Below are 25,730 nucleotides of genomic sequence, written 5' to 3' on the forward strand. Positions count from 1 at the left end.
TTTTTTTTTTCTTCATTTGGCTGTGTTCTCCAAAAATTTAGATCTCCAATCAAACAATTTACATGTTATTGCACATTCTCAGCTTTTATTAAAGGGTATTTGTATACAGTTTCAGTTCACCACGTAGAAATTACAGCACTTTTATACATAGCCCCCCCCCCCCCCCCCCCCCCCTCATTTTTGAGGGCACCGCAATGTTTGGGACAAATGGCTTCACGGGTGTTTTTGATTAGTCAGACGATTATTCTCCGGTCTGACAGATCAGGACCACTCTTTAGGAGGCAGGCGTGGACGTGCCTGTGGCTGCTGTCTGCAGAAGACCTCACAAACTGTGCAGATTCAACACCGCAAGATGTTGAGAAAACACTAGTTTGCTGCAAAAACAGGATGGCCAGGCTAGTTTGCTAAGAAGTGCCTAAAAGAGTCTGCAGAGTTCTGGAAAAAGGGCTTCAAAGCACCCTCCCATGCCCCTCATCTGTGAAACATGGTGGTGGGGTGTTATGATTTGGGCATGTGTGGCTGCCACAGGTACTGGCTTAGTTGTATTCATTGATGATGTACCTGCTGATAGCAGTTCAACCAAATGCCTCCAAACTAATTGGATGGCCCTCCATCCTGCAGCAAGACAATGATCCCAAACATACTGATCTGAATTAAATTGAACATCAAAACAAGTAGGATCTGAAGATGGCTGCAGTACAGGCCTGGCAGAGCATCATCAGAGGAGATGCTCAGCACCTGGTGATGCCAGTCTGTGATGGGTCACAGACTTCAATCAGTCATTGCATCCAAAGGATATGCAACAGTTTTAAACATAGCGTTACTTTCATTTACATAATATTACTATGTCTCAAGACATTATGGTGCTCTCAAATGGTGGGCTATGTAAAAAAATAATACCCTTTAATAAAAGTAGAGAATCTGCACTTTAATCACATGTGAATTGTTTAATTTCAAATCTAAAATTGTGGAGAACAGAGGCAAATCAAAAAAAATATGTCTTTGTCCCAAACATTATAGAGGGCACTGTGTATACATACAGTATATATATGTGTGTGTGTGTGTGTGTATGTACTTGTGTGTGGAGATGAATGACACTTTTATTTTTTGTATTATTTTCAGCCTGGCTAATTTAAAGCTAGCTTTAACAGGGTTTGAACTTATATACCGGCCCCAATAAACATGCTAAATTTGGTACATTTTTTATCAATCTCTGTTTATCTCATAGCCATTTTTTTTTTAACTGATGGACAAGTTTTTTTTTTTAAAGAACAATTACAATATAGTTCCAGGCACTTTTGTGCTTGGACCCCTTGAACCAGGACTCCAGACTCTAGCTCCTAAAACAAAAACAAATTTCCAAAGGGGGCACGAAGGGACGCCATCATTCTGTCAGCCATTGATTTCCCATACTTCACACCTCCAAACAGCCGCCGCACACCTCACCTTCACATTCAAAATCTCCCTCTAACTTCCTCTCGTTTCTCCCTGCCAGCTTCTGCCTTACCGGAGCTAACAGCCTAAGGGTCAACCACAAAGATATTATGTACAAAAAGAAAAATGAAGCCTCTTAAATCTGATCGTTAATCCGTCAAAGACGTGCCAGCTATCAGTGTGCCGTTCCATATTTGTGTGAAGAGAACCGAATGTGCCCATATCATAGAGTAAGAGTGTGTTAAAATGTGTCTTATCGCCTTTAATGCAAATGGGAACAGACCTGGGTCAAATACATATTTGTTTTGGATTCAAATACTTTTCTACGCTTTACTGATCTTGTCTGGTGTATTGGAACCAATGAAATACTCTCAAAAACTGCAAATCCCACCTTCTGGTCATATTGGCAGGCTCAGTTACACCAGGCAAGATCAATAGAGCACAGAAAAGTATTTTAATCCAAAACAAAAATGTATTTGACCCGGGTCTGTTGGGAACCGAATAAATGCAAAGGTACAAGAAATGAAACATGGACCGTTTTTAGTACAGGGGCAGTACTGACTGTGACATCACGCAGCATATAATTACAAAGGCCACAGAAAACAGGCTTACACAGCATTCTCAGTCATTCGCTTGATTTTATTCACATTTAAAATACGGTAGGGGCAGCACTGTCTATACATTCCACTAGTTTTCATGGCATGACTTCCAGACCCAGAAGAGCTGAGCAGGAAAGATAGATTTACAGTATTAGAAATCATAATAATAATAATAATAATACGGAAAAAGCAGCATGTTTTTGAAAAAAATCTCAGGTGACATCTTTAAAATGTGTGCTTGCCTGAAGATTACATTTAAAAACAACTGTAGACAGTTACTTTTTTTTAAATTGCCATCATTATTTTAAAAAACCGTAGTCCATAAATAAGGGGGATTTCCAAAAGATACAAGGATGACCAAATCTTAAAAAGAAAAGATTTAGAAAAAAAGCCAACGGAAAAAAAAATTTGATTTTTACGTAAAATACAAAAAAGGAAGAATTCGAGGAGTGGAGAAGGTCTGAGACGCGTAGCCATGTCGAACCTTTCGAGAACTACATCTCGCTGCGGTTTCACACGTGACACGGGCGCTATGGTTACTGTGTGCATTTCAGGCTCGTACCATTCCAGCTGGCACCGTCTGCCCAAGAGTCACCCCTAGAGGGCGCTGTGCAGGGTGGCTACTAGCCAAGGAAACTGAGCACAAAAACTGGCTGGATATCTGTGGTGTGTGGCATATATCTCAGTTCCTTAGGGCTAGGATGGCAAGAGAATAACTCAGAGAGTCTGAGGTATACAGACCTGAATATAAATATAATCCTATTCAAAGGCATCCCTAGGTTAGCGTGCTGTCCCGACGCGATCCCGAAACGGGCCGTAAGGGCGACCGGGCGGGGCACTTCCTGCCCCATCCCCACGTCTGCTCCCGTTACCTCCATCCGTGCCCGTCTGTCCGTCCGTCCGTCCGTCTGCATTACGAGCGATCAATAAATTAAAAACCAAACCAAAACCGAAATAAAACTCTCCGCAGTCTCCGCAGCACAGAGGTGCGATGCTAAATGTAAACAAATTCATCCTTCGAGACCGAATCCTTGGCCCTGGCCTTGGCCTTGTCCGTCGCTTGCATTGATCGGATTCCTTTCTCCAGTGTTGCTCTCCGCCTCCTCGTGGAGTCCGCCTGCGGTCACTGGTACTGGAGGTAATTCTTCAGCGACTGGGGCAGCGGCAGCGACTCGATCTCGTGCAGCCGATCTCGGCCCAGCGCCAGCCTCGCGGCTCGCCGACACAGGTCCATCAGGGGGAGGGGCTCCGCTGCGGTCGAAAAAGGAGGGGGGGGGGGGGGGGGGAGGAGGAAAGAAAGGAAGAACGGAAATTAGTGAGGGTCCATTTCAGGACAATAGTGAAAGACCATGTTACACTTATTCACCATTCTCAGACAAGCTCTGTTGGTCACAAGCGCACATTCAGATAGAAAGTCCACTTCACCATGTGAACTGGACTTTGTGTTCTTGGCTATGAATAACTGTACAAAATGAGTATTTTACCTTATCGGACCTGGGTCTGGTAGCTGTTCCAATGATATGCACTTTTGTATGTCGCTTTGGATAAAAAGCGTCTTCTAAATAAATGTAATGTAATGAAAGATGCAAGACAGATTCCAAACATTATACCACCATCTTTTAAGGAAAACTGGGATGGTCAAGATCCTCTCTTGACCAAAGGCTGAACAGGTGCCGTTACACTGTTTCTGTTCTGTAAAAGAGAACTGAAGCAGTGCATGCTAGCCCTTTTAAACATGCATACACCTTCCCAACAGCAAATCGAAGGGAATCGAAATACTGAGGGCTGATGAGAAGGTGTCTGAAGCTCAGATACATGAGCGAAAATGAACCAGCTGAGACCACCGCAAAGAAGAAGAGAAACAGCGTCATTCGCTTTCAGTACATCCAGACTCCTTCTCGGGCAGTTCAGACCGTGGGGCAGATTTACTTAGGGAAGTGCCAATTAGCACAAATGTTTTCCCTTCAGCAGGGTGTTTACAAATGCAAGCTGTGTAAATGATAGCCGCAAATGGGTTATTTGAACAACGCTATAATGTTCTGAGAGTGTGAGGAAATCACAGTGCTACATGGATCGGAAGCTAAGGTTTTCTGAATGGTACTTACAGCCTTTATAGTCATGGTACCTTAGCTTTGCTAAAAGGATTGTGCATTGTTCTTTAATATGACCGCTGAAAAGGTACAGTACGCGCACACACACGCAAACATATCCACACGCATACACACACTCAAACTCATACACACACATGGTCCCTCTCTGTGACTGAGGAAGATGAGGAATTTTTTTTTTTTTTCTTAAGATTTTTCCAGTGGTACCACACAAAAAGAAAAGGCTTGGCCACTACCCTGATGTAGTGTGGGAACTAAAGCTTGGTGAGGTTTAATGACCATGTAATGTACCATCTCGGTACACAAATCTCTAGAAATCTCAAGAGCACTTCGTGTAGCAGCAATAGACACACCGGAGATGCAGCAGCATATGCATTCACATTCATTGCCATTGTACCCTTGAGCAAGATATTTAACCTGCATTGCTTCAGTATACATCCAGCTGTATACATGGATGTAATGTAAATGCTATGTAAAAATTATAATTTTACAAAGTTGTGTAAGTTGCTCTGGATAAGAGCGTCTGCTAAATGCCTGTAATGTAATGTAATGTAATGTAATGTAATGTAATGTAACGTAATGTGCCTCTTGCTGTTCAACCACTTCCCTGTCTCAGTTCATGTTTCAATCGGCTCATGTGACCACCTTCACCTGAAACTACCCTTTGGCTGGGTTGATGTGATTGATACTGGTTACAGCCCAGGTGATGTCTTTATTGCTCCGAACTGTATCTCTTCAGCCATGGTCATAACAGAGAAGCATAAGCCTGCAACGTGAGGACACTGAAAAATTCTGCACCGCTACTGTGTCCTACATCTCTATCACCGTGTAATGTATAATAGCCGTTTAGCTTTCTAAGTACAAATGTAAATAGTTTCAAACATTTACTGACAATGTTTGTAATGTTTGTAATGTTTATAAGTCTGTTTCTCCAGAACGGCTAACTGAGAATTCATTGGGAAAGATATATTAAATTCAGAGTTTGTACTGCGCTGACGATGACCTTGGGATACAGAATAATGCGCCAGGACACCATTACTCAGGAAGTCCAGCATGACCTCGAGCGATCAGCGAGCCGTGACCTCAGTTTGATGTCCCATCTGACCAAGCCTCCTGCAGGAACCTCTGGCCTGGCCTACTAATGGGAATTTATTAGCACTGTCCTAGTTTGCCTGTGCTCCACAGCGAATACAACAACTTTTCTTCCCAAAGACAGTTTGCTCTGTCTGTGTCAAAGTGCAGACCCAATAACGATAACATCAGGGCACATAATAAAATTGGGCAGTGTAGTATAATGGGTGAGGACCTGGTCTTGTAACCTAAAGGTCACAGGTTTGATTGCCACTGCCGTTGTACCCTTGAGCAAGGTACTTAACCTGCATTGCTTCAGTATATATCCAGCTGTATAAATGGATGCAGTGTAACTGCTATGAAAAAGATGTGTAAGTCGCCCTGGATAAGAGAATCCGCTAAATGCCTGTAATGTAATGTAATGTAATGTAATACTCCAGTATAATATACCGTTTGGCCTAATCAGTGAGAGGGAGGAAGGAAGGACGGTGCTGTTGCCGTGCGGATCAGGCTGTGAAAGAGGAGACGGAGGCTCTTGATTGGCTCATCAGTCACAGGGCTACAGGCCTGAGTCCGCTTCGGCAGGAAGAGGAAGATCGACGGACTCCCTCTAATGCGCCCAATGAAAAGATAGATGGAGGAGGGAAAGCGAATCGCGCCCTCGATATCGATCCGGCGCCCCCCTCGCACCTTCCCGCGGGCTCGAGTCCTACGGCGTGTCACTCACACCGGAGAGCCGCCGGGGAGGGACCAATCAAAACGAAGGAAACCGAGAGCCGCGGAGAAAAAGAGGGAGCTGGGAAATGAGGGCTGAGGAAGCGAACAGATAAAGGATCTGAGACCGTACAGGGCCCTGAGGCCACTGCTAGTGTCTGTCAGGTCTAAAAAAAATAAAAAAATTTTAAATGCCATCGTCTCGAACGTGGCAACTTTGAACGACTTTCAGAACCTATGTGATGTGCCTTGACCAGTGTAGAAATACAGTATGTGAACCCCGCGGCCTACTAAACCAGACTGAACAGATAACATGAGAAACATCCGTCAAGTCCTTCAGACACAGTTTCATGAGCCAATGCATAAATCAGCATTGTAATGACTCTCGAATCCCTGGATGAAAAAGAGAGAGAATTACGGGGCTCCTGGATGCTAATCGTTCTAGCGCTCGGATGGGCCCTGCGGTCCGGTTTCGAATCACTGGTTCGGCCATTTTCTTGTATATTACCACCGCCATTCGTAAATATTCCCTTGAAAATTACACTCCTCACAGCCAATTTCCATTAGCTTCATCTAAATCCCTGGTGGCCAATGGAAAGAGAAACACTGATCAGTTTCCATCACTGATTAGAATGTAAAAACTTTTCAGTTTCCTTAAAAAAAAAAAAAGAAAAAAAAACCTGGCAGAGGAATTTGCATGCTGCAAATAGCATATGCATACTGCCTCAAGTTACACTACATTTGTACAGAACTCAAAAGCATGTATATGCACATACAGTATGTCCACAGAGCACCATCAAACAGGCTATTAACCATCAGAGCCCCTCCCCACACACACTCTCTCTCACACACACACACACACACACACACGTGTACTCAGCCTAACTCCCATTTCAAAACTCAACTGCCAAAAGCCTAGCACCTATCAGCACAGGAAGGTAAATCTTTTTTTTTTTTCTTTTTTGCTGTTTGTTCTAGTTCACTAACAAAACTCTAATGGGAATATTTGATGTCACACGCTCATGCATCATCTACTGATCAAATTTAAATAAGATGGAATAAATGGAATAATGCATGATGCACCTCATGAATAAACACAACATTTTCCTGCTTGCTGCCAGAAAAAAGGTTGGCCGTTGCTGTTAAATATCATGGGGCAGAAAATAACAGCAGCAATATTTTTGTACTGCCATTTCAAACTTACATGGCCAGAGTAATGCATCAGAAGGACTTTCAAACAAAAAGAGTAAACTGGAAACAATGTTCACACTGATATAAAATAATTGGGCTGGAAAAGAAAGGATGCAAGTTAATTTAATGCTAGCATAGTGCTGGTGCCTCATGATGCAGTTAGATTTAACTGGAAGGGTTCAAAAGTGCATGATCCAAAGCTTTCCACCCGTGTGTTAGACAGTGTTAAATGCTGCCTGGCTGGTCCCAGCATGGCTGTGTCTTAACACAACACAACGCAACACAACACAAAACAACATTACACAACATTACACAATACAACACAACGTTACGCAACATTGCGCAACACAACGCAACACAATGACGAAAACAGGCCATTCAGCCCAGCAATGCAAAGACACAGTAATACAGTTGCTGAGTGATGGGAAGGCCCTGGATCTATTGATTTATCACTCTGCTCTAGTCCTATAAGTCAGGAAGGGAGATGGAAGAATCATATCAGACAGGGGGCAGAGACAGAGAGACAGAAGAAGGTCTAATCCATGTTCTGGGCCATTAACTGGGCCATAAGGGTTATTAACTGCATTCTTGTTAATAAAGATTTACAAAATTAAGTCCACACTGGGCCCAGTCCAGAGCCTGTTTAAGACAGATAGCATGTTTGGCCAATCCAAAACAAATACTCGAAATCTGAAATAATCCCTTTAAGAACCATCCCTTTAAGATCCACGCTTTCCATGGGCTGTTTGATTGGGTCAAACCAAAAGCAAGAAGCGCTTTGAAGGCCCAACATGTTGAACATGATGAACCAGAACCACCTTCGTGACGCAATGTCGTTACATAACATGGCGGCCGCGTGGCTGGAACAGAAGCCCCACAGAACAGACAGGAGCTCGCTGAGACTCGCTGTCTCTGGCCAACTATAAAGTGAGATCAGCCGCCACGCTCCCGCCGGCCATCTTAAATAAACACTCGCTCAAACAGACGTCAGACCCAACCCTGGGGATCCAGGGAGAGAGACAATGGAGGTGTGTATGCAAGGTCCTGCCTCGAAAATCTCAAACTCTTTATACGGAAATATCTTCTGACACAGGGAACTGCCGCATTATAGCCAACGATTAGCCCAAACTACACTTTAATCCTGAATGACTTGCATTTGCTAACAGTGAACCAGTGAGTAATGACAGGCAATAAATGGAACAGTACTTTCAGCTAGTAGCAAGATGGGGAATAATATTATTATTCCAGAACATAAATCAAACACAATTTCCTCATATAGGGATGACTGATACACTAAAGGAAGTCAAGTTAATGTGGTACATATATTTCCAACAGCCATTTGCCACATCTCGCAGGATTGGAAGAACATTTTGTTATTATTAAACATAAAAAGTTGAAAATAACTAGTTTCATTCTTTAAAAAAAAAAAAAAAAAATTCTCACCCAACGTGAGACTGAGATACATGTCTTGCGCTCGACCATTTCACAGGAGTGAGAAACACTTCTCACTCCGGCCAAAACCAGAATCACATTCCTGAAGATCAAATCTTACAGACGGAGATCATACTTTGTTGGTCTCAGTGATGACAAGTTGCAGTAGAACGTATTACTGATGCGCCGGTCTTATTAAGTATTCTTGTTTAATGAAAGAAACAGTATTTCCTCTATTGTCCAAAAAGCATATTTTTTTCTCCTTATGTGGATAATGCCTTTGTCCTATGGCCAGTGTGATATGACATTGCATTGTTTTTGTTTTGTGCTGCTTCCTGAAACAGAGAAAATCAGACTTGTGTTGTTTATGTTGACAGTGTTTGTCGGCGGGGCAAGTTAATTTTTGATTGACTCCAAAGATTTGCATGTGTCCATAGGACTTGTTGCTTGGCTGTTTTGTGTTTTCCTTGTCGCTTTTCATCATTTTCACCTGACTAACTAAAGAAAGTTTAAGACATTCTCACCCCATGAAAAAATCCATCTCATCTCTTGTTTTGAAACAGGTAGGATTATAGGCACACGCACACACACATAAGCTGACACATGCTCACTCACACACACACACACACACACACACACTCACTGTCACACATCTATGCAGTGGAGACTATCTGGCTAAACCCTTGATGTCTGAGCCCTAGGGGTTATCCTCAAGTCTTTACTAGCAGGGGTGAAAATCACATTCATCCATCCACCCCTCCCTCTGAGTTAAAGGCCATTCAAAGACTTCTCTCTCTTTCTTGCTCTCTCTCTCTCTCTCTCTCTCTCTTTCTTGCTCTCTCTCGCACTGGGCGGTCAGCCAGCAGACTGTCCAAATCTAATATCTCTGCGTAATGCGCAGTTTGCAGTGTCTCTCACAGTCTCACACCTCAGATGGCAGTTCGGATGGCGACAGATTAGCTCTGACTCATGGTCTTCACCTTCCTCCTTCTCCCTGTCCTCCTCATCCCCAGCCACAGATACAGAGACCGACCCTGTTTATTAATCACAGAGAACCGTACAGCATGCCATCGCATGCCATCGTTTTCATCCTGAACCTAGACTGTAGAGATGGCCTGTTGAACCTTTACTTCTCTTGCCTTCCTCTTTATCTTCAGTTACAGTGTCTTACTTACACACGCACACACATGCACGCACACGCACACAAATACACACACACACACACACACACACACACACATACTACTCAAAATGGAAACACTCAGACCTCCAACTTCAGTGTCCTTTAACGTACAACAAGTACAGATCAAATTTTGGTTCCCAATCTGGCTGTCCCCAGTCCCCACTTATAATACGTATGCAAAGGCATGTGTGCTGCAACGACTGCAGCACAGGTTACAAATGCATTTCATTTGACATCCCATAATGGGGCTTAAGATAGGAACCACTGAGATTAAAATTTGATGAACACGTTGTCTATGAAAACAATCATTGCCGCAAGCTGCTCATTTGATTCGTGGCACGGGGCATTTTGAGTGTGAACTGCAACTTAACACGAAGCACAAGAGCAAACACAATCTTTCAGAGGGGGATTAGAGGTCTTGGTAGAGGAGAGTAACAGTTGTCTGGGCAAATTACAGTAGAGCTGTTCCAGCTAAAAGGAAAAAAAAACGTGGAAGTCAATTTCAGACAAAGTCAACACTACTGGTGTTGGGAACGTAGTACAGCTCTCAGGACCAAGGTCAGCGCCTGAGAGACGTGACTCATGAGATAAAACTTGCCGTGAAAGGGAACAGGGCAAGTAGGGTACTGACTGTACAGATTGGCATAGCTCCATTTTATGCCTGGCTACTGGACACGCTGAATAACTGCAATTCCTGAATTATAAAATATACACAAAGCTGTTCATTGTTTTTAATTAGAAATTTCAATCGTTTGCCATTGTGTTCAATTCTGTTTCAGCACAACTTCATGAAATTCAAATACATGTTTTTAGGCAACCTTGGCTTCGTTCATTAAAAGATTGATTGGAATGAAAACCAGCATTTGCAGGGGTTCGCCAGGACTAGGTACCCCAGGCATAAGGCAATGATGGTATGGCCTGGAAAACAATGTGTTATTATTGCTCTTTCCTTGGGTGATTTAAAAAATGGTCCTCATGCAGCTGTAACCAAAGATGCTGATGACTTCCCCTCCTAACACCAATAGCAACTACTATTTAAATGCACCTGAATTAAGTTTACACCTGCTTTTTCAGGCATTAAATAATGGGTGTAATCAGTGAGGTAACTGGCAATTGCAGCCAAAGTACTCACATATAATGGATCCTGTGCATATTTAATATCCTGTCCGCTCTTGTTTTTGTGGACCTGCATTTATAACAGCTCAGCCTCAGTATGTGCATCAAGACAATGGCCACAAAATGAGAATGACCTCATTTTAACCAATTATGTGACCTTAGCAGATTCTGAATCTGTCAGTTCTATGGGCAGTAAGAGGAGTGTGACCGCCTGGATAAATCTCCCTCTTAATGTCAAGGATGTAAAGCTGTAATTTACAGCATGGATCATTTTCAAGACCTAATGAATTATTTGTCAACTCAGTAAGTACAGTAGTCTGACGCTGTCTGGCCTGACCTGTAAGACTCATGTATGACTGTTCATACAGAATCCCAAGTACATTATTTTACATTACAGGCATTCAGCAGACACTGTTATCCAGAGTGACTTACACAACATTTTACATAGCATTTACATTACATCCATTCATAAAGCTGGATATATTCTGAAGCAATGCAGGTCATGTACCTTGCTCACGGGAACAACGGCAGTGTCCTACCCAGGAATTGAACCAATGACCTTTAGCCACCTCACCTATTATACTACACTGCCATCCACAAGTAGACTCTTGTACTTGCATTTTCATTTTACAAAAGCCCCAGCGCCACATCCCTACTAGCGCCTATGCATCTTTAGTGTGTCGAGTAAAAGCTATGACATAGTTTGACCCAAACGTTGTTTTATAGCACAACTGGATATGGAACTATTGAGGTTTGCGTTGTTGCAGCAATAATGCAACACAGGCAAGTGTCATAAGTTTAATGAATTCCGTGCACACACCTGTACAGGGAGAAGCAGATCTTCGAGGATACTTCCACACTTAAGGCTTAAGTGAGCTTAAGCATTAATACTTTAATCGGTGTTTCGAAGATGGCGCAACGCTGTTGAGGCTCGGTTTCCCTGGGGAACAGGCGACCAGAAGGCTTGACTTGGACCCGCTGTGGCGTGCTTTGGCGGCTGTTTGCCAGTGACGCTAGGCACCTGGCCTGCGCTCATGTCACTGTATAAGGATCACAATGTTTTTGCAAACGTCAATCATTTTCGTCAGTATTTTCCTGTATCAGTTTTTCAGTTCTATGTTGCACATTATTTGCCGCCTTTATCGTCCTGACTTGCCTTGAACGTAGCCACAGAAAGCAAGAAACCATTGGAGAAACCCTAAAAGCAAACTACCGTTTAGATATGGCAGTTAATCTAGTTCATTTAACAGAAACTCTGTTGAAAGTACTGTTACAATCGTACTTACAATAGCTAATGGGTTTGGGTTACAATCATTAGACATACGCTGTTGATTTGAAGCATCAATACCAATGTGGGCAGTATGAGACAGAGGTGCCATTTATCCCCTCATAACCACCAGATGTGAACGTTGCTCTCCATATTTCCTGAGAGTGTTGTAATTTCAGTTTCAGTCATCTTGCTAAGACCCTGAGTTTATTTTACCTGCTGAGGATTTACTGAGTTCCTGCCGGTGAGGTGCAGTCCCCTTACCATGCTCTCCTGGTTTTACGTAGTTTTGGGGGGGGGGGGGGGGGGGGTTGTAAGCGGTACACTGCCTGCCTAGTCAATGGCATCAACGTAATTCCTGGGAGGGAAAGGGGGGACGGCTCCACCCAAAAGCTCAAACAAAGCCACTGTAATCTGTTACCCTCCACATTTGAGCATTCACTGACTGAGTGTTCACAATAGGCTACTGATAATACAGACAACGCCAACCTCTCCTCCAAAACCCATTCCACCTGTTTTCTATTAAACGGCCCAATCGGTGAATAACGTTGGACACGTAGTTAGACATTCAATGCAGCCTTTTTAAGCTTTTGCCTTGTTTATTTTAATACTACAAGATGGTGGACTAGGCTACCGGTTCAGATTACCAGGCATTGGAGCGAATTAGCATAACCCCAAAGTGTTACACCATTTTTCACTTTGGTATAAAATGAGTAATTTTGTGGAGCCTGCCCCATTGTATTTGCATAGCATGAATGCTTGCAGCATCAGCAGTCCTTGCTGACCTTTAACTGCATCGCCATTCCTCCTGGTTGTCAGGCTCCCTAGTCACTCCCATTCATTTTCCACCCCTCGCCGAAACAGGTAGTCTTAAAGCAGAAACTAAGAGGACAGAGGATAACAGATCAATATAAGAGAGCACTGATGTTAAAAGGTACCTGTTTGCTTTGATATCTGATGTATTTTCAATGTTTTATTACCTCATGAAAGTGCAGTCTGTGGAGCAGGAGTACTCTGAGACACTGTACACTACGTGGTTGTTAAGAATTGACTTAAGACTTCATATCCCAGACCCCCCCCACCTAAACCCCACCCCCATTTGTGTGACTCAATATTTCATCCTTGATCATCAGTATCACCGAACAGGGCACTAGGTTAGCTTATAGAACCGCTAAACGAATGAAAGCGCAGTTCAATATTTACAGGTAACTCTGGTTTATCCTGAACGGTGACGATGAGAGAAGCGTTTCCGCACTGACTAACCACAGTGTTAATTCTCCTTGCATTAAGCAGAGCACTTTCAGAGACAGATACCGTAGGCTCTTCCGCCCATGAGAAAGGCTCACTCGACGTTTCTCCCGCCTCACCCATCGATCATTCATCGTTTCAGACAGGCTCGAATGGACTCAGGTATACTGTTCATTTGCACAGTCAAATTCCCCCCCCCCCCCCCAAATCCCCCTGCTTTCACCGCGGGCAAAGCGCTAGGACAAGGATGGCTTAAACCGGCTCGTATTATCCGTCCGTACGGTGAGCGTCTGCATAATAGGCATTGAGATCGTCTGTCTTTTTCCTCTTTAAAAAATACCCAGCATCCGCGCAAGGTGAACAGATAATTTGGACTTGACTGAAGCATCGATCCATCATCTGACAGGACGAGACAGGAAAAAGATGGATGGATGGATCCTGCACTTCTCCCAGGAGGAGATGGAGAGAGAGATAGAGAAGTCCAAACAGAAATCTTTTCCACCCAGGCATGTTTTATGTATGAACTTTCTAAAAGTGTGATTAATGGATTTTTCCCAAATTTTTGAACAGGACGGATTGTGTATTGGAGCAGTTTGCAGCTAGGGGCACCTGCCCTCTTTGGAGAAATGGTGTGCGTCGTGGCAGAACAATGTGAGACAGGGGAGACGGTACAACATGTCCTTAACAGCCTGCGGTCTGACAGGACACAAGGCTAAAGGAAAAAAAGAAGACCTCAAAAAAAAAAAACAGAGATGACCTTCTGTGCAGAGCCATTTCAAACACAAAAACAGCCGAGCCACAGAAACGCTCTCAGATTGAATGATCAATGAACTTTACATTCAGTTACTCAGCCCATCGATCCATTTATCAATGCCATCAATCTAACCTCACCAATGTTCATTAAGCAAAACGTACCGTACGAGAACCCTGAACAGCCCAATAAAGCAAATTCAGTTATTTGTTACTGCATTAAGAAGCAGCTTTCTCATTACATTTCTGTGTGTACAACTACATGACATAATAGCAAGCCAAATCTTACTGGGAACATATAGCAATTTATCTTCTGTTATTCACTCTAATATTATAGCCTGATCTTTTTGGTTGTAACCGATTTTATGCATTTATCTTTGGATGCAGCTAGCACTAACTGAAAACTAGACCACTCATAAGCTAGTTTGCCATCAAATGCAGCAGTTCCTCATTTAATGAAAGTCAAAATTGGAAAATAATTAAGGGATGTGAGCAAGTGCAATACTGTGGCAATGGATGTACAGCACGGTACTGTAATATAGCACTGGAAACTCATGTGTTAAAGCCCACCTCCTGTATACAAAAAGTACAGGGAAGCTGAATATCTATCAAATCTGTGGCAGAAGACACAATTCAGAATAAACTGCCCGCTTGGTTAGTTGTCAGTCTGCAATTCTGAGCAATGGGAATTACATTAATGTTAGTAAATGGGGACATTTTGTTTTCTTAAAACCTTTATAATTCCAAAACCCAGAAGACCCGTACAAATAATCACAATGCGTGTATAACGCTGCAACTTAACTTAACAGTTGTAGCATTGGGAGCTACAGAGATATAGAAGGAGATGTTCAAGTCTTACTGACAGTGGCTCTTAAGGCAGATGATGTCATGTGGGGCAGGAACAGGACCCCCGGAGTTGATGATTGGATGACTGGACAAGTCACTCACAGGAGAGGCGGGGTTATCTCTCCCCATATTTCCGGCAGTGTACTGTGAATGAGTAACAGACCTTCTCCCTGCACTGCATGATGGGAAGATCAATAAGAAGCTGGGCGTGCCCCTCAGGTCCGCCGCGGCCGTAGCCGTTAACTCGTATTACTCCGCGATAAAGACTGCGCGCGTCATCAGATAGTAACCATGGGAGGCGCCGCTTCCCCAAAGCCGAGGGGGAGGAAGAGGAGGGGTGGGGAGGAAGTGGGGAAGCATGCGCTCGTTTTCTTTCAACGGGTCAGCATCTTCTCCAAATTAATGAGACAGAAAGGGCTTTTAAAGAACCAACAAATTATTTATAGGATAAACTACTGCGTCGAGCTAAAACGTGGCCACCGGGACCTTGTTTCAGCGATCACTGATACAGCCCACTCTTGATAAAGAGCTTTGGCACGCTGCAGACATCGTTGGCACGCTTTTCAGTTATGGCTGTCGTGTGGCTGCCATTTTCCTACATGTGAGGGCCACGGTTTTAAGAGTGACAACTCTCCTGTCGCTTATTAAAAATCGAAATGAAAGAAGAAACATTTATTAGAGCTTCAAGGACACGATTTCTCTTATCCAGACAAGTTTTATTCTCTGGCTTGCAGGAGAAAGAAGCACGCAGACCACTCAAAATTTATTTCAAGGTGGCTATATATGAAGTCACTCTTTTCAAAATGGCACCCACCAAGATCTGACAACACCTGCGAGCGGAAAGATTGTCCTATGACAGCCTGACTCTTCCTGTCCTTCAATTCTATTTAGTTTCAAATCAATTTTATTTGTATAGTGCTTTTTACAGAGAACTGTCATAAAGACGCTTTACAGAGTAGCAAGGCAAGAGACAGGGCAAAAAAGAGCATACAGAGCACACACCTGGCCTGAACCTCCAAATAGCAAGTACATAAGTTCCAAAAAAAAAACTCCCAGGGGGAGAAACCCCTCTAACAGCAGCAAGAAAAAACTCCCAAATTGAAAGAAATCTCGAGAGGAACCCGGCTATAGAGGGGGAGCCCATCCTCCACTGGCCAGCCTGGTGTAGAGTAGCAGACAGCAAATAAAATGGGTTAAGCAGGTTACAGCTAAGGTGAAAGCCAACAGGAATAATAGAAGACCAAATGGTATAGATGTTCCCTTTCAGTGAAATGTCCACGTCTATCAGAAAACAAAATAGCAGCACAGACTAAGTCCTCTTTTGGCCAACGTTTTTTGTTGCCATAATCGTTATAACATCCTATAATGAGACGGGGGCACAGTCAGGGCCTGTGAGTCCACAGTGAAGTTCTGAGACGCAAATGATCCCAGCTAGCGAGCGCCCGGTGCCCAAAGCAATCTGCCAACTGGCACTACGACGGCCCGCCGGCGTGCGGTTCGAGAAGAGGACCAGCCGTTAAAACAAGGCGAAATGGCTGCCAAACGGTCCCACCGCAAATGGACCGTTGGCATGCCGACCCCGGACGGGACGCTAGCTCGCCGGGCTAGATTTGTTACCCACACATGCCTCTCTGCAACGGCCAAGCTCAAAGATCGTTTCTTCTTGATCCAGAGCGAATGTCGCGCACCTGCTGCAAAGTCAAGCGCCCGATTTTATTGGGCGAAAGACACTTGGCCGGAGAACCACGCGACATACGGTGAGAAATATCTACTTCCAGGCTTGGGCAGCATACCGCTGAGTCTTGTTAACTTAACTGTCAAAAATCTAATAAAACACGGTTTCCAAGTTCGAAGAGAATATGTGCCGTACGACGTGTTTTTAAAAATCCTCCACGGCGAGGAGGAAGAGACTGGTCGTGGCACGTTCGTCTGTGCCAGGCTTATCGGCAGAACACCGGGGAGCGTGTTTTAAGCGCCTGTTCGCTCTGCTTTACCGCCGTCTCCCACCGCTGCGATTAGAAGGCTCAGCTTCGATGTTAACAGATTGGGCCCCCCCCCCCCAATAGTGTCCAACTAATGTCCAACAGTGCATCAATCTGACGGTACTTTAGGGATTCTCTGGGCATTAGAAGAATTTATGCAACGATCAGGGTCCTTAATGATCTTTGCCGTTTTTAATTCCGTTATAGTAAATCTGTGTTTACTGTTGCCCGTGAAGGGCCACTGGCTGCCTCTCCCTCGGTGGATTCTGGCACGCAGGGCTCGGCCAATCAGAACAGGAGCCGCGGGCCCAAGGCAGCCGTTGCACTACAAACGCTTAGCCAGCTGTAACCGGCTCTCCCAATGCTCCACGCGCGCGCACGTTAGCCGTTAGGCTGCTTATGCAGCCAGACAAGTTCATACTGGAGCAAATTAAAAAAAATTTAAAAAGAAGGCAAACCTGAGCCGTGGCTAAAAGATTAGACTCCAGGGTCCTTCCCGTGCGACCCTCACAGACACAACTTTTTCACCAAAAGCATTACCTGCAGGCGAACGGGAACGTGCAGAGAAGGGTACCCTGCAAGAAAGCGCCAGGCCCCCCCGAGAGCTCGCACCCCTGACGCAGGTACGCAACAACGACACGCTGATACCCACGCCTTATTCGGAATGCCAGCACTTCGGGATTCGACACCACAACCTGCTGATCGCATTACAGAGCTTTACTCGAGTACTCGACGCGGGCGCTCCCAACATGGCCGCCTGGCCGGAGCACGCCCTTGACTCCGAGTCTTTTCGGCGGGGATGCGCGACGCCGGGAGGGCTAGGGGAAGGGGCGGGGGAGGCCTCCTCCCATCTCTACGGCTGCTGACGGCTTCCTGTTTTCCCCCCGTTTCCCCGGAGACCGCCAGGAGCAGAGGGCAAATTCCATTTGAGCAAAGCCTCCCTCCTCCCTCTCCTCCTCCTCCTCCTCCTCCTCACCCCACGGAGACAGACTCCATCTGACGTTTTTTTTTTTGTTTTTTTCATCGTCATGCAAGCGAGAGCTGGAGTCAGCTCGTTTGGAGCTTCCTCTCTGGGGGCCTGTTCCACCGCACACACCCCAGCGTTGCGATGCGTAAAACGGGCAGTTTGCTTGCCTACGCACACACTGACGAGAGATATATCGGCTCGGGTGCAATACCTGAAATGTCTCAGGCCACATTTAATGCAGCGTAAATTGCCTATTCCAAGCATTACTGGGGATGTGTTTAGCTTGCAGGAGCGAGCTAAGTGCCTGTCCAGGATTGATATATCAAACGCCCAGTGGGTCTGGAAGCATGGATCCGTTCTTTAAAGGGATATTTCCGTTTCTTTCTTTTGGTTCGACACTGCGGGCCCCGCACCCAATCCTGCATTATTGTACGTTACAGCGGGGGGGAAGATAAGATAAAATGGACAACTGGAATCCAGGAGACAATGAAACAAAAAAAAACAAGAGCAAGGGTTTTAAGGAGCAGAGGGTTTCGGTCAGCTTAGCACCCCAGGAAAGCTGGCGTCAGGCCCTCCCTCAAAATGTGCACAACTGGTTTCAGCTCAACTGTGCATCTGCCACGCTAATAAAAAGAGCATTAGCATGAGCCCCATCGCTACCCATCACAGCTGTGTATCTGCGTACTGTACTCACCCTCAGAGCATGATAAGTGCTACCCCTGTGCATTATAAAACTGAAACATTATAAGGGCAGTGCATTTTTTTTGCAACTGGAGTGGCCGAAGCTTGAATAATTCAGCACCTCCTCACTTTTTGGAATAACTGAGAAACGTGTGGCGTACCGGGAGAGAGGTGCTACCAGCCAATCGCCAAAGGGGAAATATTCACTGCGCCGCCCCCCCTATGTATGCAGAGCAAATCACTGCAGCGACGAGAATGTGAATTACATTACATTACATTACAGGCATTTAGCAGACGCTCTTATCCAGAGCGACTTACACAACGTTTTACATAGCATTTTTACATTGTATCCATTTATACAGCTGGATATATACTGAAGCAATTTCGGTTAAGTGCCTTGCTCAAGGGTACAACGGCAGTGTCCTTACCCGGGAATCGAACCTGCGACCTTTCGGCTACGAGCCCAGTTCCTTACCCACTGTGCTACACTCCGTCCGTGAACAGAGGACTATCGTCAACGAGAAAGGGCTCTGAGGGGTGGAAGCTTTCTCAAACGCTCGGCTGGGACTCAAAGCAGTCTGTAACCGAGCGGGACTCACCCGGATAAACGAAGGATAAATAAAAATGAAGGACTGGGATTTGCGGAGGAGAGTTCAGCGAGAGGACTCATCCGGCTTATTCCCGTCGGCGTCGTCTACTCAGCGCAAAGAATCACACGGGCGAGAGCAGGGGCAACCGGGAGAGAGGGGAGGGGAGGGGAGGGGGCACCGAAGCGCGCTGACAGATGCCTTACGTCCGTCGCTCGTCTCCCACAATCCCCCTCTCCACTGGGAGGGGAAGGGAGGGGAGGGGAGGGGGGAGGGGGGGGGCAGAGGGTGGATGAATTTGACCCTCCGCAGGCCAGAGATACCGAGCGATACAGAGATCGGCTCCCAAGCATCTGAGGGAGAGCATAAAATATAAATTAAATGAGTCGGGCCACAGGGCGTCCAAACAGGAACTGCGGCATTTCTACGCGAGGACAGATGCCGCCAGCGAAAGGCCAAGGCGTTAAACTGACAGAATGATCTGGGGCCCATAAACAGCGCTCCCCGGCACCAATACTGGCACTCGGGCAGTGAGGGTGGATATCGCTCCTGCGTGCTGGTATGGGCTGTGTGCTGGAAGCTGGGATGGGCTGTGTGCTGGAAGCTGGTATGGGCTGTGTGCTGGAAGCTGGTATGGGCTGTGTGCTGGAAGCTGGGATGGGCTGTGTGCTGGAAGCTGGGATGGGCTGTGTGCTGGAAGCTGGGATGGGCTGTGTGCTGGAATCTGGGATGGGCTGTGTGCTGGAAGCTGGGATGGGCTGTGTGCTGGAAGCTGGGATGGGCTGTGTGCTGGAAGCTGGTATGGGCTGTGTGCTGGAAGCTGGGATGGGCTGTGTGCTGGAAGCTGGGATGGGCTGTGTGCTGGAAGCTGGGATGGGCTGTGTGCTGGAAGCTGGGATGGGCTGTGTGCTGGAAGCTGGGATGGGCTGTGTGCAGGAGCCTCGTACTCAAAACGAAACAAACTCAGTTGAGCCCATTGGCTCTGAAGCCCTCTGAACAGAGAGCATCTTTGGGTCTCAGACTGTGCCTCTGAGAACTCGCGGCAGCAAGACAGCGAGAGAAACGTGTCTCTCTAACATTTCCCTCCACGTCCCTCATCACCCTTTCTGTCAGTGCACCGAGAGCGCTGCCAAATGTTTCAAACGCGGAGATTAAATTAAGCTTGTGATCGAGTCAGATACCGAAATGACTTGCGCCGACAATATTTAGGACGGTAGCGGCCAATGACTGCACACAAGCTCTGTTAATCGAATCTGCATTTGCGCACACGCGTAGACGCATATAGGGCCAGATGGGTGGGGGTTAGGGCGAGAGGGGGACGGGCCGCGGGGGGAACGGGGAGCCACGGCTTCTCTTCAATGCCACCTTTCACCGGCTCGCTGAGGCTCTGTTTACGTAAGGAATACCAGCGCCCCCTCCCACACACCCGCCCCCACCCCTCCGTCAGGTCACTGGCTCGTCTGTCCCAGCCCGCGTAGGGCCGGGCTGCCGCCGGCCATCTGGAACCCTTTTCTTCCTTTGTAAACCCGCCGAATTTCCTGCCACACGATACCCTGCCGGTGTGGTGACCTCTGAACTCGGCGGGGTCGAAGGTAATGCCTGGGTCCCAGAAAAAACAAACACGAGGGCGAGAGGGGAGAGAGGGGAGAGAGGACAGCTGTGCTCGCTTTGCCAGCCAGGCAAACTACTCCCTGAATGCCAATGTGTTCAATCTGCCTATTAGTATCAATATCAGGCGCAAGAGGCCGAATTGGTCAACCTTGTTCTGTGAACTGAATGATTTTTCCCTGTGAGGCGCGCCACACACTGGAGACTGCCATGAGCTGTGTGGCCAGCAATCTGGGGCTGAGTCTTACAGAGGATGATGATGCTATATTTAGCCCCGGTCCAAAGCTTCTCGTGGGGCACAGATTTTGATCCCCAGCTCTAGCGGTCTGCTCAGAAGCTTAAACCTCCAGGTGAATCAGAGGGTAACGTTGTAACCCCAAAGGGCTGAGAAAGCAGATGCCCTGGGCACTAAAGGAGACCAGGCCAGCAGTGTTGCAGATGCCCTGGGCACTAAAGGAGACCAGGCCAGCAGTGTTGCAGATGCCCTGGGCACTAAAGGAGACCAGGCCAGCAGTGTTGCAGATGCCCTGGGCACTAAAGGAGACCAGGCCAGCAGTGTTGCAGATGCCCTGGGCACTAAAGGAGACCAGGCCAGCAGTGTTGCAGATGCCCTGGGCACTAAAGGAGACCAGGCCAGCAGTGTTGCAGATGCCCTGGGCACTAAAGGAGACCAGGCCAGCAGTGTTGCAGATGCCCTGGGCACTAAACAGAAAGCAGTAGACCAGGCCAGCAGTATTGCAGACGAGCTGGACACTAAACAGAGAGCAGTAGCCAACAGCACACTCCCTTTAAAATTCGTATAATTTAATCGCTGGCCAACATTAGCTTTGGCTAGCTTGAACAGCCTTGTCTCAGAACCACTAGTTGTGATACGTATAACTTGGGCAGCAGTGTTAGTTTACTGTTAGCAACATAATTATTTATGTTGGAAAGCATCACAATGCAGTGGATCCAGTGGCATTTAAGAGAGAAATGTGTGCAGACAAAAATGTTTTAAATGCCAGTTTGTGACAGGCACGATTATGTGAAACTCTAGTCATTTTCTCCATATATAAAATTGCCTTTGATCTGGAAGTCCATTTATGGGCGAAGGTTTTCCTGCTCTGTGTCATGTCAGGCTTCCAAGCCCTACATGCCACAGTCCTGGGCACTGAGAGCTGTAGACTGTCCAGAACCTGCACGATTCCCACAACCAACGTGCCCTTTAATGGTACGAAGCATTGAATAAGAAACTGCACCAATCCAAGGATTGCCCAACCACTTAAAAATGTGACACCGGTGCCAAGGTACAGGTGCGCGGGCAAGTGCGTGTTTGCCTATTTGTCCATAAGCTAGATAAACTAGTAAGAATTTAAATGGGAGACATTACATCTACATTTTAGCATTCAGCTGACATTCTTATGTATACAAATGTAGACGGCTAACATTTGTTTTACAAGCAAGCCGTTAACTTAGCTGGATATTTACTGAAGTAATTAGGTTATGTACCAAATTACAGTTCCTTAACCATTACAATCGTAACTACATTACCAGCTATACACAGTGTACATTTATAACACGCTGTAATGTGGGCAACGTGGCACTGTAATATTTGCATGCTGCAAAAAAAGCTGGAAGCTGTGCTGTTTCAACAGTTCACCACGGTACCTGGCACATGGTACACAGAGCTGAAGCAGAAGCCACCATTTCTCTGAAGGGGGTTTTGGAGCCCTTGCGACAGCTTGCCTCCTGGACTTCCTGGCACGGCAACAGACGCAGATAATCCGTCTGCCGTCGGCTGCAGGAGCTCGGCTGCGCTCTGTCCCAGACCCACCTGCGGTTCTAACTGTGGCTCTCGGGCGCCCAGATAGAAGGGGCCATTCTCTACGAACTCCGCAAGCAGGGGAACACTGTTTATGGGAGAAAACACGCACACACACACATAAAGACTGACACCACAGAATAGTCACCTACACACACACACACACACACACAGATATACACACGCAGGTGTGCGCACACGATCATGGAGACACACACCTGATGAGCAAATGGAGGACACCTTGACCGGGGAACTCATTACAGCTGATCCGCACCAGACGCTGCAACACTTAGGCTGACGTGCACCTTTGAGAACAAACTGTCTTCCAAATAGGCTTACTCCTTTTCATCCATTTAGTAATCTGTCTATCTACCGGTGACACAGCCAATTTTCTTTCCTTTAAGTCAGTATGAAATAAAGCAGGGGAATGCAAATCCCATACAGCCAGACACCTTCTGAGAAGAACATACATAGAGAGTGGACATACTGTACACCTGCTTAATCTCAAACCATGAGAATTTACATACTGAAAAAAGCCACTAGAAATGCAATGCCCCTCATGATGGCTGCTATGGAGCAGTTTTGACCTGCATGTCACCACCACTGTGACCCTGAGCCCTCAAACAAAATTATGCAGGTGGTCTGTACTTAGCAGACCGTAACCGTCTGTAAGAACAGCCTGAAACCATCCATGGACCATTATGCTCTGTCTGCCACTGTGGTCCACAAAATTCAGAATTCAGGACCACCGTGAAGCCAGCAGACAGACAGAGACCCCACGATGAATGAAGCCATGAAATTGAATAGCCAAATGGGGACCCAGTCGTGCACAAACAACACAAAATACGACATATTTATTCAGTGGCTGAATAATGCACACCGGTAAGATGATAGCCTGGTAAAAAGCCTGACATTTTGGAATCCGAGTGGCTCAAGCTAGTACTCTGCATGTTGCCACGGGCAACAAGCTGTCCTGTCAGGCAGTAGGTGCCTGAGCTGAAGAGTATCAGTTTGCCTGGGAGACCCGCTGTCCGTCAGCTGTCTGTCAGTCAGCCGTCTGTCCGAGCTCAGGCTGCTATACTTCCTGACAGTGAGGGTGATCTTGTGTACATCTCTGCATGCATGTGTAAAGCACTGTATTTAACATTGTGCTTGAGAGGTGGTCAACCCAGGTGTTTATGGATATATACAATATGTACTAGTATGTGTGCATGTATTTATTTGAGGATGCATATATTACCAAAGAGTGCGAAAACTATGTCCACCTCTAATTCTCTTCCTACAGGGCAAACCATCAGAGGCTTGTTCTTACAATTCCTTTTGGTCCAGCCACACCAGGGAAAGCCCAAGTCCGGGACATCTCTAAGAACTGCAATTCTGATTGATGAGGGAGACTGTATTTTCTGATGCTACATCCTCAGCCAATCACTTTCAGGGAGAAGCGTAAGAAATGTGAGGTGTGATCGTGCACAGTAGCTCAGACCAGCAAGGGCAGAAGCATCCACGGGAGGTGCTGTGTATCCGTACATTCCAGCCAGGAAGCTATCAGCCAGAGCTGTGAAATTGCTTCCCTGCTTTCTTTTTTTTTTATTTGTTTGTTTTTTTCTTTCAAAAGCTGTTGAAAAAATAGCTTGAAGCTCTCTGTTCATTTCAGAGGTGATTTTGGAGAAGCTATATTCAGCGCACGCTGTTTCACTCCGTAGAAGCTCTCAAATGCGTCTAGAGAGAATGCCACAGGCACTTAACCTCCAGTGCAGTTGTTGAGGGACGGCGAGGTGGACAGAGAGGCGGGGATGCGGAGGGAGGGGTGGTAAATTACACCTTGAAATGTACACACTCCACAACCCAGAAAAGGGTACTTAATCAGTGTGTATGACCTCACAGCGGGGTGAAGTCAGGTGTCAGTGACCTCATCAAACAGGTCCACGTGAACACGCCCACTCTAAAACTCTTTTCTGCCTGCCATTTAGCTATTTACCAGAATACACATGAGGCGAGGCTACATGCAACTGATTTAATGCATGAAGCTTGGCTGGATAGCTGCCTATTTTTAATTTTTTTTTTTTTTTTTTTTTTTTTTTTTTTAGTTGTGACAAATTAATGAAACATGTCAGTTGCTAGCAAAACAGTTATCAACTTCACCAAGTAAGAATTTCTTTTGGGAAGACAGGCATGTAGGATCAGAACAGGCGATGGTTTATTTTTCTAACGAATGTTACATGGCACAACATATAACAGTCCATACATTTATGTACTGTATTACGAACAGGCAGTTATGAAGCACGGGTTAGGAAGAGATAACATGAAAGCAGCTTTGAGTAAAGCTAACACCCCTAACAAGTAAGTATTTACTACATTTTCTGAAACCTAAATTATCAGTCTTCTTACTGCAGGGCAAACGGCATTTGTAGCGGACATACAAAAATATTACAGGGCAGTTTTCAGAAGTGTGCCCCTTATCAGACCCCCAAAGGGAAACCAACTGTATACTGTGCTGACGGGGAGTCAGCAGGGTCTCATAACGAGGCACTGCTTTGTTGCAAAACATCCTGTTGGATCAGCATAATGTAAACCTTATGTTCTCCATAATACAGCATAAGCTCGTTTGGCGTCGTTGGAAAGCCAACGTCACGGGGAACCAAGTTGGTGTCTCAGATACAAAGGTTAACCCAGTGTGATAGGCTTGCAGAGGTAAGGCAAGCTGAATCAATAGCGTTACTGTTTTGTTATGATTGCGTCTTTATTTGATGACTTGGGGTTTTTCCTTTGATCCTTAGGTATATAATGGGAAAGGTGCGACGGTTCGGGGGAGACTCAACACGGTCTCCTGCGCATCACACACATGTAGCTATCCAACTACGCACACATTCTGCACCATTGTATAGTCATTACTGAACTTCACAGAGGCCTCAAAAACGGCAATGCCTTTTGTTGCGCTGGAAGCTACATCAAAGAAAACCTCATAACTGCACCGAGCCTGTACTTCCTGCAGTGCTCATTACAAATAGTGACACCCATTAGAGATGCGTCGCCCAACAGTGAGGACAAGAAATGATAAGGAGGGTCGAGAATGAGCCTTGTGTATAGATCTTAAATGTGCGTGTCATGCTGTATGTGTGCTCTGATCCTTTTTAAAATTCCCCACA

At 45.9% G+C, this 25,730-nt stretch overlaps 1 protein-coding gene across 1 annotated transcript in view; it reads right to left on the minus strand.

The window, feature by feature from the left end:
• Positions 1–2,052: 2,052 nt before the first annotated feature.
• The window catches only part of LOC118208791 (SPRY domain-containing SOCS box protein 4-like), a 41,107-nt gene continuing 17,429 nt past the window's right edge, over positions 2,053–25,730 (minus strand). Inside the window, exon 2 of the mRNA XM_035383673.1 lies at positions 2,053–3,284. Coding sequence (XP_035239564.1) covers positions 3,157–3,284 — 128 coding nt within the window. The 3' untranslated portion in view covers positions 2,053–3,156. The remainder of the gene's footprint in view (positions 3,285–25,730) is intronic.

The sequence above is a fragment of the Anguilla anguilla genome, chromosome 12 (genome assembly GCF_013347855.1).
Source record: "Anguilla anguilla isolate fAngAng1 chromosome 12, fAngAng1.pri, whole genome shotgun sequence".
NCBI lineage: Eukaryota > Metazoa > Chordata > Actinopteri > Anguilliformes > Anguillidae > Anguilla > Anguilla anguilla.